Source organism: Panthera leo, chromosome B1, assembly GCF_018350215.1.
Source record: "Panthera leo isolate Ple1 chromosome B1, P.leo_Ple1_pat1.1, whole genome shotgun sequence".
In the NCBI taxonomy this organism is placed as follows: domain Eukaryota; kingdom Metazoa; phylum Chordata; class Mammalia; order Carnivora; family Felidae; genus Panthera; species Panthera leo.
In genome coordinates, this window is record NC_056682.1 from 69,276,994 (window position 1) to 69,291,223 (window position 14,230).

The 14,230-nt window shown below is 37.9% G+C and overlaps 1 protein-coding gene across 3 annotated transcripts in view; it reads right to left on the reverse strand.

The window, feature by feature from the left end:
- The window catches only part of RXFP1 (relaxin family peptide receptor 1), a 131,871-nt gene extending 119,590 nt beyond the window's left edge, over positions 1-12,281 (reverse strand). For 2 of the 3 annotated variants that reach the window (XM_042935178.1, XM_042935175.1), the window contains exon 1: positions 11,897-12,281. In XM_042935178.1, the coding sequence (XP_042791112.1) occupies positions 11,897-11,966 (70 nt within the window). In that variant the 5' untranslated portion in view covers positions 11,967-12,281. The remainder of the gene's footprint in view (positions 1-11,896) is intronic. The other variant, XM_042935177.1, reaches the window with a different exon arrangement.
- Positions 12,282-14,230: the final 1,949 nt, after the last annotated feature.

Sequence of the window (14,230 nt, forward strand, 5' to 3'; positions counted from 1 at the left end):
TGGGTGGAATATTGTGGTACATGTGTACTTGTTGGAACCAAGGGGGAGGTGGCAAGGAGGTACTAGAGAAACAACAGCTTCAATCCTGGCATAGAGGGACAAATTGTGGACTGAAGCTGAGAGGAATCATGAAAATTCACACCGCAAATACCAAGAATCAAACAGGTACTTAAAAAAAGTTAAGGTACTAACAGTTATTGGGCACTAACAATGAATAAATAGGAAAAAAAGGCAGGTGGGAGGAGAATGAGGTTCTGGAAGTAGATGCTTAATGAGTCAACCTTGTAGGATGGACCTCTTGCCTCGGAGACTATTATTAGCGAGGAGACGGGACACTTTAGACTTTGTTCTTGATACCAGTATATGTCTGGTACCTGATTCCTGGTGATTTCCTGAAGGAGAGAAGCTTGAGAAAATAGTGACGCACTAAAGGATTGGGTAGAATAGGGTTGAAGAGACAATGAATCCAGGTGTGTTATGTCAAATTAGTCAATTGATGGTTAACTTTATTTTCTCGCATATCTTTGATGATTGTTATTGGATTCATCTTTTTTTTCTTTTTTTCTTTTAAAATTTTTTTAAACATTTATTTATTTTTGAGACAGAGAGAGACAGAGCATGAATGGGGGAGGGTCAGAGAGAGGGAGACACAGAATCTGAAACAGGCTCCAGGCTCTGAGCGGTGAGCACAGAGCCCGACACGGGGCTCGAACTCATGACCTGAGCCGAAGTCGGACGCTTAACTGACTGAGCCACCCAGGTGCCCCTTTTTTTTTTCTTTCTCTAAGATGAGTAGTAACTATTCTTTACTTCCGGCAATTTACTCATCTCTGTTAATTAAAAATAAATTTTATTTTTGAGAGAGAGAGAGAGAGAGAGAGAGAGAGAGAGTGAGCAGGGGAGGAGCAGAGAGAGAGAGAGGGAAACACAGACTCTGAAGCAGGCTCCAGGCTCTGAGCTGACAGAGCCCGATGCAGAACTCGAACCCACGAACCTTAAGATCATGACCCGAGCCAAAGTCGTATGCTTAACCGACTGAGCCACCCAGGAGCCTCTCATCTTTGTTAATTTTAAAGTTAATTTAACTTTATAAGTTAATTTAGAATTTAGACTTTATAAGTCTCCACATCATAGTAGTAAGTCCCTTCCTTTGGAAAGGCTGGGAGAACTGGTGTTCTTAGCATCATTAAATGAGTTTCTCGAGAAGGTTGTTATTAAGACCACACTTGATTATTAAATGGCACATTAAGAAAAGCAATCCAAAGTCCTGAGAAGTAAACTTGTCACCTTGAAGTTATCCTCGCCACAAAATTCTCTTTACCTGCCCTAGTCAACGTGCAGCAGAGCGGTTAGTTTTCAGAGAGCTAAACAGTGAGAGGCAGTCAACAAACCTGTTAGCTTTTAAAAGTGCTTCAAATTAACATGAAAATACACAGGGCGTAAAGTCGACTAAAATCCAGTTCTTAGGCACACATATTTAATAATGTGAAGTTTTAAGTCATTACTGAATGAAAAATATTTCCTTTAGACATTAATTTACACCATAAGATTCAGGAAACTGATGTGGGGCAGTAATTTGTTACAAGGGCTACACTTATTCTCTGACATATGATGTGCATTTAGGATTCTAAGGTAAGTTGATTTTTTGATTAAATTCCATTTCTTACATTATCACATAATTGGTGACAGAATACATTGCGCAAACTGGAAATGAAAAAAAAGTGACTTTGTTTTAAAAAGAGGTACAAATAATTGGTAGCAAACCACACCCATAATCATGTACGTCTTTAGAAAAATTTTACTTTACATGTAGTTAGAGTTTGCTTTGTAACTTTTGGAAGATCTGTAAACATGTGGAGTCAATTTTAACTAAGTTAATTAAGCCGTTTTTTAAGAGTTATACAGTGTCTTTAACTTTGTATTATTCTGAAATGAAAAATGCGTTTGTTCTTTGGAAACTGTCTAAAAACTGAGGTAAAATAAATTGTTGTGCTTAAACTTAAAAATATGGTATAGGGGAGGAGCCAAGATGGCGGAACAGCATGGAAATCTTTCGTGTGTCTCGCATCCATGAAATACAGCCAAGCAACACTAGACCATCCTACACACCTAGAAAACTGACTGGAGGATTAACACAACAATCTGCACAACCTGAACCACAGAATTCAGCAGGTACGCGGAGCGGAAAGCTGAACTTGGGGAGCGGTAAGGGAGGTGTTTTTGCGAGCAGAGAGAGGACTGGGGGGCGGGAGAATACGGGAAAAGCACCCCTCCCCAAAAGCAGCTGCAGAGAAAGTGGAAAATTGGAAACAGACGCAGGGACTAAACTAAAAAGGGAGAAAGGAGAAAGGAGAAAGGAGAGGGTTTAAATTCCATTGAGACTGTAAACAAAGGGAGCTCAAAGGCTGCAACTCCGCAGCTCGATACCTGGCGGTGCTCTCGTGGGAACGCGAATCTCCAGGAACAGAGTGGGGTCCGGGAGGTTCTCAGGCCACACGGGGAAAAGCGGTTCCACTGCTGGAAGGACATTTGGTAGAGACTGTTGAAGCCACCTGGTCCCAGCAGACCCCAGAAAATGGCCACATTCGCTGGTGCTGGAACAAGGTCTTTAAGGGTGAAGCCCGGTACCAGATGTGTGTTGTGATTTTCCATAATCTCTGAAAAGCTGCCGCTACACTATCTCGCGAACTTTTTCCCGGGCGGCCTGGCACCTGGCCGCAGTCTCGGGGCACCGGTAGAAGCAGGGTCTGGCAAGCGTTCCTGGGTGCAGCCGACATTCAGCCATTGTTCATTCGGCCATTGCTCGGTGAGACCTTCCCGCAGAGGGGCGGAACGGGCCAAAGCCGCAGTCCTTCAGAAGTAAGGGGCCGGGGAAAACAGTCACATCTGAGACAAAACTCAGGAGAGAGGTACTGCCTGGGGCCTGGTCACGGACAGTGAAAAGGCAGGGAGTGGACAAGAGCTGAAGACAGAGGACAGGTGTGCAACTGCTGATCCGGGAGTACAGACTGGATAGCTGGGTGGTGCCTCTTTCACCTATGGGCCCCACAACACTCCACCCCAGTAGACTAGCGGTGCCATCTAGTGGAGAACGGAGTCTTTACACTGAGCCCCGCCCAACTGGGCCAACCTTGCTCTTCAAGAACCCAAGTCTCACTGCCTGCTTAGTTTATGGACTATAAAGTGCTACATAGTCTGACTTCTATGACTTTTCCACTATGGGGAAAACAAAGTAATTTCAGCCCTACTTCAATCTGTTAGCAGGTCCATCAATTCAATTTTCTTTCTTTTTCTCTTTTACACTTCTTTTCTTTTTCTTGATTACAGAAAGAAAAAAGAATCATTTTTATTTTTAATTTTTATTAAAAATATTTTTCTTTAATTTTTATTGTTATATTTTTTACTTTTGTGTAAATTTTTTCAAATTCTATAATACTTCATTCATTTTATTTTAGTCTAGTGTATTCACCTTTTCAAATTTTCAAATGATTTCCTTTTTCTTTTCTTTTTTTTGAATGCAGAAAGAGAAAAACTTCATTTTTACTTTCAATTTCTATTAAAAATATTTTTCTTTAATTTTTTTACTATATTTTTTGCTTTTATGTAAATTTTTTCAAATTCTATTTTACTTCCATCATTTTATTTTAGTCTATGACAGTGTATTCACTTTTTCAAATTTTTGAATAATTTTCTTTTTTTCCTTTTTCTCTTTTTTGTTTCTTTTCTTTTTCTTGAATACAGAAAAGAAAAAAATTCATTTGTATTTTTAATTTTTATTAAAAATATTTTTCTTTAATTTTTTTCTACTATATTCTTTACTTTTGTGTATACTTTTTCAAATTCTGTTTTACTCCCATCGTCTCATTTTAGTCTACTTCACTGTATTCATTTTTTCAAATTCTCAAATGATTTCCTTTTTTTCCCTTTCTTCCCCCACCTTTTTTCCCTCTAACCTACCAAACCACTTTCAACACCCAGACCAAAACACACCTAGGATATAGCATCATTTATTATATTTTTATGTGTGTGTGTTTTTAATTTTTTAATTTTAATATTTTTTAATTTTAATATTTTTCTTTCAATTTTTCTACCTCATTAATTCCTTTTCTCCCTTCAAAATGACAAAATGAAGGAATTCACCCCAAAAGAAAGAGCACGAAGAAACGACAGCCATGGATTTAACCAACACAGATACAAGCAAGAGGTCTCAACCAAAATTTAGAATTACGATAATAAGAATACTAGCTGAAGTCAAAAATAGATTAGAATGCCTTTCTGCAGAGGTAAAAGAAGTAAAAAATAGAATGAAATTAAAAATGCTATAACTGAGCTGCAATCACAGATGGATGCAGTGGTGGCAAGGATGGATGAGGCAGAACACAGAATCAGTGATATAGAGGACAAACTTATAGAGAATAATGAAGCAGAAAAAAAAAGAGGGAGATGAAGGCAAAAGAGCACGATTTAAGAATTAGAGAAATTAGTGACTCATTAAAAATGAACAACATCAGAATCATAGGGGTCCTGGAAGAGGAAGAAAAATAGGGGTAGAAAGGTTATGTGAGCAAATCAGAGTGGAAAACTTTCCTAACCTGGGGAAAGACACAGACATCAAAATCCAGGAAGCACAGAGGACCCCCATTAGATTCAACAAAAACTGACCATCAACAAGGCATATCATAGTCAAATTCACAAAATACTCAGGCAAGGAGAGAATCATGAAAGCAGCAAAAGGGAAAAAAAAGGTCCCTAACCTACAAGGGAAGACAGATCAGGTTTGCAGCAGACCTAGCCACAGAAACTTGGCAGACCAGAAAGGAGTGGCAGGATATATTCAGTGTGCTGAATCAGAAAACTATGCAGCCAAGATTTCTTTATCCAGCAAGGCTGTCATTCAAAATAGAAGGAGAGATAAAAAGTTTCCAAGAAAAAGGAAAATCAAAGGAGTTTGTGACCACTAAACCAGCCCTGCAAGAAATTTTTAGGGGGACTTTTTGAGGGGAGAAAAGATGAAAAAAAAAAAATATATATATATATACACCAAAAGCAACAAAAGATTAGAAAGGACCAGAGAACACCACCAGAAACTCCAACTCTACAAGCATCATAATGGCAATAAATTCATATCTTTCAGTACTCACTCCAAACATCAATGGACTTGAAGCTCCAATCAAAAGACATAGGGTAACAGAATGGATAAGAAAACAAGATCCATCTATATGCTGTTTACAAGAGACCCACTTTAGACCTAAAGATACTTCAAATTGAAAATAAGGGGATGGAGAATCATCTATCATGCTAATGGTCAACAAAAGAAAGCCAAGGTAGCCATACTTATATCAGACAATCTAGACTTTAAAATAAATATTGTATCAAGAGATGCAGAAGGGCATTATATAATAATCAAGGGGTCTATCCACCAAGAAGACCTAACAACTGTAAACATTTGTGCACCAAATGTGAAAGGACACAAATATATAAATCAAAGAACCACAAACATAAAGAAACTCTTCAAGGGGCGCCTGGGTGGCTCAGTTGAGTGTCTGACTTTGGCTCAGGTCATGATCTCACAGCTCGTGAGTTTGAGCCCCATGTCAGGCTCTGTGCTGACAGCTTGGATCCTGGAGCCTGCTTCAGATTCTGTGCCTCCCTCTTTCTATGCCCCAACCCACTTGTATTCTGTCTCTGTCTCTCTCAAAAATAAATAAACATTAAAAAAAATTTTTAAAAAGAAAAAGAAACTCATCAATAGTAATACCATAATAGGAGACTTCAACACCCCACTCACAGCAAAGGACACATCATCTAATAAAAAAAATCAACAAGGAAACAATGGCTTTGAATGACACACTGAACCAGATGGACTCAACAGATATATTCAGAACATTTCATGCTAAAGCAGCAGAATATACATTCTTCTCCAGTGCACATGGAACGTTCTCCAGAATAGACCACATACTGGGACACAAATCAGCCCTAAGTACATACAGAAGGATCGAGATCATACCGTGCGTATTTTCAGACCACAACGCTATGAAACTCAAAATCAACCACTTGGGGATTGAGGAACATCCTACTAAAGAATGAATGGGTTAACCAAGAAGTTAAAGAGGAAATTAAAAAGTATATGGAAGTCAATGAAAATGATAATACCACAACCCAAAACCTCAGGGATGCAGCAAAGACGGTCATAAAAGGAAAGTATATAGCAATCCAGGCCTTCCTAAAGAAGGAAGAAAATCTCACACAACCTAACCTTATGCCTTAAGAAGTTGGAAAAAGAACAACTAATAAAACCCAAAACCAGCAGAAGACAGGAAATAATAAAGATTAGAGCAGAAATTGCTATCAAAACCAAAAAAAACAAAAAACAAAACAAAACAAAAAAACCAAAAAAACCAGTAGAACAGATCAGGGAAACTAGAAGCTGGTTCTTTGAAAGAATTAACAAAACTGATAAACCATTAACCAGTTTGATCAAAAAGAAAAAGGAAAGGACCCAAATAAATAAAATCAAGAATGAAAGAGGAGAGATCACAACCAACACAACAGAAATAAAAACAATAATATGAGAATATTATGAGTAATTATATGCCAATAAAATGGGCAATCTGGAAGAAAGGGACAAATTCCTAGAAACATATACACTACCAAAACTGAAACAGGAAGAAATAAAAAATTTGAACAGACCTATAACCAGTAAGGAAATAGAATTAGAAATCAAAAATCTGCCAAAAAACCAGAGTCCAGCGCCAGATGGCTTTCCAGGGGAATTCTACCAAACATTTAAGGAAGCGTTAACACCTATTCTCTTGAAGCTGTTCCAAAAAATAGAAATGGAAGGAAAACTTCCAAACTCTTTCTATGAAGCCAGCATTACCTTGATTCCAAAACCAAAGACCCCACTAAAAAGGAGAACTATAGACCAATTTCCCTGATGAACATGGTTGCAAAAATCCTCAACAAGATATTAGCCAACTGGATCCAACAATACATTAAAAAAAATTATTCACCACGACCAAGTGGGATTTATACCTGGGATGCAGGGCTGGCTCAATATCCACAAAACAATTAATGTGATTCATCACATCAATAAAAGAAAGGACAAGAACCATATGATACTCTCAATAGATGCAGAGAAAGCAATTGACAAAATACAGCAAATTTTCTTCATAAAAACCCTCAAGAAAGTAGGGATAGAAGGATCATACCTCGAGATCATAAAAGCCAAATATGAACGACCCAACGCTAATATCATCCTCAATGGGGAAAAACTGAGAGCTTTCCCCCTAAGGTCAGGAACAAGACAGGGATGTCCACTCTCGCCACTGTTATTCAACAGTGCTGACAGCTTGGATCCTGGAGCCTGCTTCAGATTCTGTGCCTCCCTCTCTCTATGCCCCAACCCACTTGTATTCTGTCTCTGTCTCTCATAGTATTGGAAGTTTTAGCTCTGCAATCAGACAACACAAAGAAATAAAAGGCATCCAAATCGGCCAGGAGGAGGTCAAACTTTCACTCTTCACAGATGACATGATACTCTATATGGAAAACCCAAAAGATTCCACCAAAACACTGCTAGAACTGATTCATGAATTCAGCAATGTTGCAGGATATAAAATCAACGCACAGAAATCAGTTGCATTCCTATGCACCAACAATGAAGGTACATAAAGAGAAATCAAGGAATCGATCCCATTTACAGTTGTGCCAAAAACCATAAAATACCTAGGAATGAATCTAACCAAAGAGGTGAAAAATCTATATGCTGAAAACTATAGAAAGCTTATGAAAGAAATTGAAGAAGACACAAAAAAAATGGAAAAAGATTCCATGCTCCTGGATAGGAAGAACAAATATTGTTAAAACGTCAATATTACTCAAAACAATCTATATATTTAATGCAATCCCTATCAAAATAACACCAGCATTCTTCACAGAGCTAGAACAAACAATCCTAAAATTTGTATGGGACCAGGAAAGACCCCGAATAGCCAAAGTGATCTTGAAAAAGAAAACCAAAGCAGGAGCCATCACAGTCCCAGGCTTCAAGCTATACTACAGAGCTGTAATCATCAAGACAGTATGGTACTGGCACAAGAACAGACACTCAGATCAATGGAACTGAAAAGAGAACCCAGAAGTGGAACCACAAAGGTATGGCCAACTAATCTTTGACAAAGCAGGAAAGAATATCCAATGGAATAAAGACAGTCTCTTCAGCAAGTGGTGCTGGGAAAACGACAGCGATATGCAGAACAATGAACCTGGACCACTTTCTTACACCAGACACAAAAATAAACTCAAAGTGGATTAAAGCCCTAGATGTAAGACAGGAAGCCATCAAAATCCTCGAGGAGAAAGCAGGCAACAACCTCTTTGACCTTAGCCGCAGCAACCTCTTACTCAACACGTCTCCAGAGGGAAGAGAAACAGAAGCAAAAATGAACTACTGGGACCTCATCAAAACAAAAAGATTCTGTACAGCAAAGGAAACAATTAGAAAAACTAAAAGGCAACTGATGGAATGGGAGAAGATATTTGCAAATGACACATCAGATAAAGGGTTAGTATCCAAAATCTATAAAGAACTTATCAAACTCAACTCCCAAAAAACAAATAATCCAGTGAAGAAACGGGCAAACACAAATAGACACTTCTCCAAAGAAGACATTCATGTGGCCTACCGACACATGAAAAAATGCTCAACATCACTCATCATCAGGGAAATACAAATCAAAACCACAATGAGATACCACCTTACACCTGCCAGAATGGCTACCATTAACAACTCAGGCAAAAACAGGTATTGGCGAGGATACAGAGAAAGAGGATCTCTTTTGCATTGTTGGTGGGAATGCAAGCTGATGCAGCCCCTGTGGAAAACAGTATGGAGGTTCCTCAAAAAACAAAATAGTACTACCCTATGACCCAGCAATTGCACTACTAGGCATTTATCCACGGGATACAGTTATATTTTTTCGAAGGGACACATGCACCCCCATGTTTATAGCAGCACTATCAACAATGGCCAAAGTATGGACAGAGCCCAAATGTCCATTGATGGATGAATGGATAAAGAAGAAGTGGTATATATATACAATGGAGTATTACTCGGCAATCCAAAAGAATGAAATCTTGCTATTTGCAACTACGTGTATGGAACTGGAGGGTATTATGCTAAGCGAAATTAGAGAAAGACAAAAATCCTGTGACTTCACTCATATGAGGACTTTAAGAGACAAAACAGATGAATATAAGGGAAGGGAAACAAAAATAATATAAAAACAGGGAAGGGGACAAAACAGAAGAGACTCATAAATATGGAGAACAAACAGAGGGTTACTGGAGGGGTTGTGGGAGGGGGGATGGGCTAAATGGGTAAGGGGCATTAAGGAATCTACTCCTGAAATCATTGTTGCACTATATGCTAACTAATTTGGATGTAAATTTAAAAAATAAAAAATAAAAATAAATACAGTATAATAATTTTAGACATATTTTTATTTGAAATAATGGATATTTATAATATTGTTTACTAAAATTCTTTTAAGAAATATTATGAGGTTGATACATTTTGGAATCAGAAGTATGAGTGTTTTAATTTTCTCCAGTAGTATTTTAAAGGTGTTTTGTAAACACTTTTTGTTTCTTATCGGACCTCTAGGACAGTCTCTAACAGTGGTTTTTCATAGTGTGGACCTGAGAAGTGGTTACAAACACGAATTCTCCAGTCCTTTCTACTGATTCAGAAATTCAGGGGCGGAGCCCACTCACCTGTGGTTTAACAAGCTTTCCAAGTGATTGTGATACACACTTAGGTTCGAGAAATGCTGGTCTAGAAGGTGTGAGATCTGTCTTGTCTCATTTGACCCATGAAAAAACAGTGAAGAATTTTTGTCCTGAAGTATAAGTCCCACTCATTTGAATGGGTAAAACCACATTGCTAAAGAATACCCATCAGCACAGATCATTAAACAAAAACAATGAGAGTTCCTTTTATGGTGACTTTTCAAGTTGGCAATGTGGAAAACAAGCCACAATAACAATGCAGGAAGACTGCAGGGAAAATTATGTTTACTTAATTTCCAGAAAAATGCATTTTTGAAAGTGGTTAAAAATTAAAATGATGGTAGTCTAGAAGACCAATCAGTGGCTTGAAATAAAAACTATTTTATCTTTTAATTGTTTATTTTGGAAAATATGTCTTAGGAATCTATGAAGGAATTTTAAGAACATTAAATGTTTGGGGCTTCTGTGTGGCTCAGTTGGTTAAGTTTCCGACTTCTGCTCCGTCAAGATCTCATGGTTTATGGGTTCAAGCCCTGTATGGGGCTCTGCACTGTTGGTGCAGAGTCTGCTTGGGATTCTCTCTCTCTGCCCCTTGCTCTCACTCTTGCTCTCGATCTGTCTCTAAATAAATAAATAAACTTAAAAAAAAAAGAATGTTAAATGTTCTCTTAATAATGTAGGAAGCAACGGGGGAAATGTATATAAGCAACTGGTTTTACATAGGCTGCTTTTGTTGGGGACAAAAAAAAATCTTGTATTTTAAATAGCCCATGTGAGGCCCAGTGATTTTAGAAAGTTCTCTTATGAAGACCTAAAGCCAAGCTCTATTTAAAACAATTTTTTTTTTCAATGCTTATTGATTATTGAGAGACAGAGCACAAGCAGGGAAGGGACAGAGAGAGGGAGACACAGAATCCAAGGCAGGCTCCAGGCTCTGAACTGTCAGCCCAAAGCCCGAAATGGGGCTCAAACTCATGAACCCCGATATCATGACCTGAGCTGAAGTCACACACTCAACAGACTGAGCTACCCAGGCACCCGCAAAAGTCAAGCTCTATTATTGGAACCAAACTTGGGTCTGCTGTCTCTAATTCCAAGTGAAACACCTGTTCGTAGATCACGTTGCCATTTTAAGTGCAGTGAAGCAAATGTAATTGTGACTTTGATAGTTGTAGGAATAAAGATTATTGCCAAATGCCATATTACAACCTGATGAAATATTTCCTGAACTAATTTACATTAACTGATTTAGTTCATTGAAAAAATACACACAGTTCTTAAAGAATCTCCAAGGTTATGTATGGCTTGTCCCACTGAGCTAAAAGTGATTTCAGTTGTATAAGTAAGCAGGCTGTGGTTACCAGCTGAACAGATTTTCTTTCTTTAGAAGCAAATGATGTAAGTAATAGTTATGAATGTCTAGTGTAGAAGAGGGTTTGTTTTGTTGAGTTCTGCATTTTAATTTAAATGCCTATCCATGTTATTTAAAAGAGGTTTCAGAATTTTGCAGTTATAAAAAATTATGTAACTTGGATTTAAGTGGAAATGATCTAATGTGAAAAGGTAAAAATAAATAAAGACAAATGATGTTATGATATTTATATGTGGAATCTAAAAAAGCTGAACTGGTAGAACCAGGGAGTAGAAGGGTGATTACTGGGGGCTTTGAGGGTGGTGGAGGAATCAGGAAGTTATTGTTTAAGGGCATAAACTTGAAACTAGGAGATAAAGAGTTCTGGAGATCTAATGTGCAGCATGGTTACTATAGTCAATAATACTGTATTATGTACTTGAAAATTTCTAAGAGACTAGATCTTGTCTGTTCTCACCATAAAAAAGAGATGTTAATTATGTGATAGGAAAGAAGTGTTAGCTAAAGTTACAATGGTAATTATATGGCAATATGTATCAAATCAACATGTACAACTTAAACTGTAAGGTGTGTAACAATGTTATATGTAAATTATATCTCAGTCAAAAAGAATAGACTGGGTGTATTTTTTCTTGAGCTCAAGTAAGAAGTGGTTATGAGACCAATGCAGGAAATGTTAAATTTTCTTCACTTTTCTAAATACATTAAATATGATTCTACACCCACACCCACCTGGCTCCATTCTTCTCTTCATTGGATGACACAGGAATCCTGGACCCTGGATGTCCAGGGTGGTCGCCATTGCTTTTTTGATATGTGATTGTAGATGTCAACAACTTTGCAGCCCTGTTGCTTGAGACAGTGATGCTGTTTTCAGAGCCTGGCTCCTCTATAAGGTCAAACACAGTGGATGTTTACCCTTACCTTCTAAGCCAGGTGTGTAAAGCTCAGAACCCAGCTCTCCACTTTCTGCATGAGAACTTTTCTTCCCCTTTGAAATATTGCTGATGAGCTGGGTGCAGACTCACCACTTACAGAGCGTGCCATCCTGTGGACCTCCTAGTCTTGCAGAAGCCAAACCTCTCACTGGAAACTTAAGCTAAGTCCCTCTTCTGGTCTAGAGCGGCTGCTTTCCCTATGTTTCCCTCAGGAACCCCTGGAACTCTAGTATTTCCTGGATTGTCACAATAGCAGGTTCTTTTTTTTTTTTTTTTTTTTTTGAAAATTTTCTAAAATCTAATCTCTAATCTCTTTCTCCCCTGGTAAAATTGAGACTGGGAACAGAAAGATTTGGTCATTCTTTAGGGAAAGGAAGTTGAGCAAGACTCAAGGGAGTACAGAATAAGCATGCCACATCTATGGCTAAGGAGGGGCTGCACTGAAAGCCCCAAAGGACTCACTTTCCTTTCCAACCAGACTTGCTCTAAAAGCAGGCAATGGCTTCTAAAAAACACCAGTGCCCTAGGGGCCCTAGCATATCCTTGCTTCCTTGTTTCCTGCTGTTACTTCCATACACTAGCTAACCATTCACCCGGAGAACATGACACAGAAAGAGAGTGAAAAATAGAGTGACTCAGAGTTCCTTTTCTTTTCAGCCCCTTCGGATTTTTAGTAAGCCAGAGGCAGAGAGTATTGCAGAAGGTCCTGTGTCAAGAAGTGACACGACGAGTTAAGTTAGCTCTGTGCAGTGTTTCCACTGTTTCATGAAGTATTAATGTATGAGCTACAGAATACAAATCATATAAGTTTGATGATTTTGTGTATAAATTAAGTGCTCCTTCCTTCCTTCCTTCCTTCCTTCCTTCCTTCCTTCCTTTTTTTTCTTTCTCTCACTCTGGCTCTCTCTCTTTCTTTTGGCACAGAGCCCAATGCGGGGCTTGAACTCATGACCCTGAGATCAAGACCTTGAGCTGATATCAAGAGTTGGATGCTTCAATGAGCCACCTGGACGCCCCCAAGTTAAATGTTCTTATAGTTGCACTGAAAACCAGCATCGCACAAGGTAAATGTGGACAGAAAAATTCACGCTAATAATTTAAAATTTTAATTTCTCTTTACTTAGAACGATATTAAATAGGAAATAAAAAACACTGTGACAAGTCGGAAGAGAGAAATAGAGAGAAACCATGGGAAAAAAGAAAAGGGTTTATACTTCCATACTTTTAATGGCAGTTTCCTCTCCTTTTTTTTTTTTTTTTTTTTTTTTTTTTTTTAAAAAAAAGGATACCCACATTTTTGTTGTGCGCTGGGTCTTGCACAGTTGTACAGCTGGTCTTGTGCCTGTAGCAACATGAACTGTGCACTATGTCCACTTTGCTTTGTCCTTTCTCAGCTCTTTGGAGTCTGCAAATGAATCAGGACATGGCAGCAACTTTGAAAATACTGCTGTCCCACAGAGTACTTGTTTAAGGTGAATCTGTAAAAAACGCACCAGTTTATACAAGCTGTTTGATCTCAGAGACCATTGTCTGCCTGCACTGTTTATTATGTAGCAATTCTTCCCTATTGTTAGATTCATGTATTTGCCACACCTGCATCTCAGAAGCTGAATTTAATATTTGCAAATGAACTCAACTGTTGTTATGAGTATCTCAGAGCATAAGTATTAAGTTCGGTGCCTAAGGTGAGATTTCCTTCTTGTCTTGTTCTTTATAGCAAGTATTAAGCATGGCTTAAATATTAAAAATAAGAAAACATGTCTGGGTTCTATGATGTAATTTTCTACAACTCTGAGAAATCATATATTTTATTGGAAATGAGCATGTAGCGTCATGTTAAACCTGTTGAAATAGCTTTTAATGTTTTTTTTATAAATGATTTTAATATTCTTGTAACTCAAATTGCCTAGTGAAGCAGACTTCATTTTTTCCTCAGTGAACATTTACAGCCTAAATGCCTCAGGACATTATATTTCACAGCAGTCAGCTTATAATAAAAACCTTTTGAATATTCCAGTTTGGTAGGCCTTTAGTAAATTTTGACAACCACATCAGTTCCTATTCACTAGCATTTTATTTTATGTATTCTTTTTAAAAATTTTGTTTAATGTTTATTTATTTTTGAGAG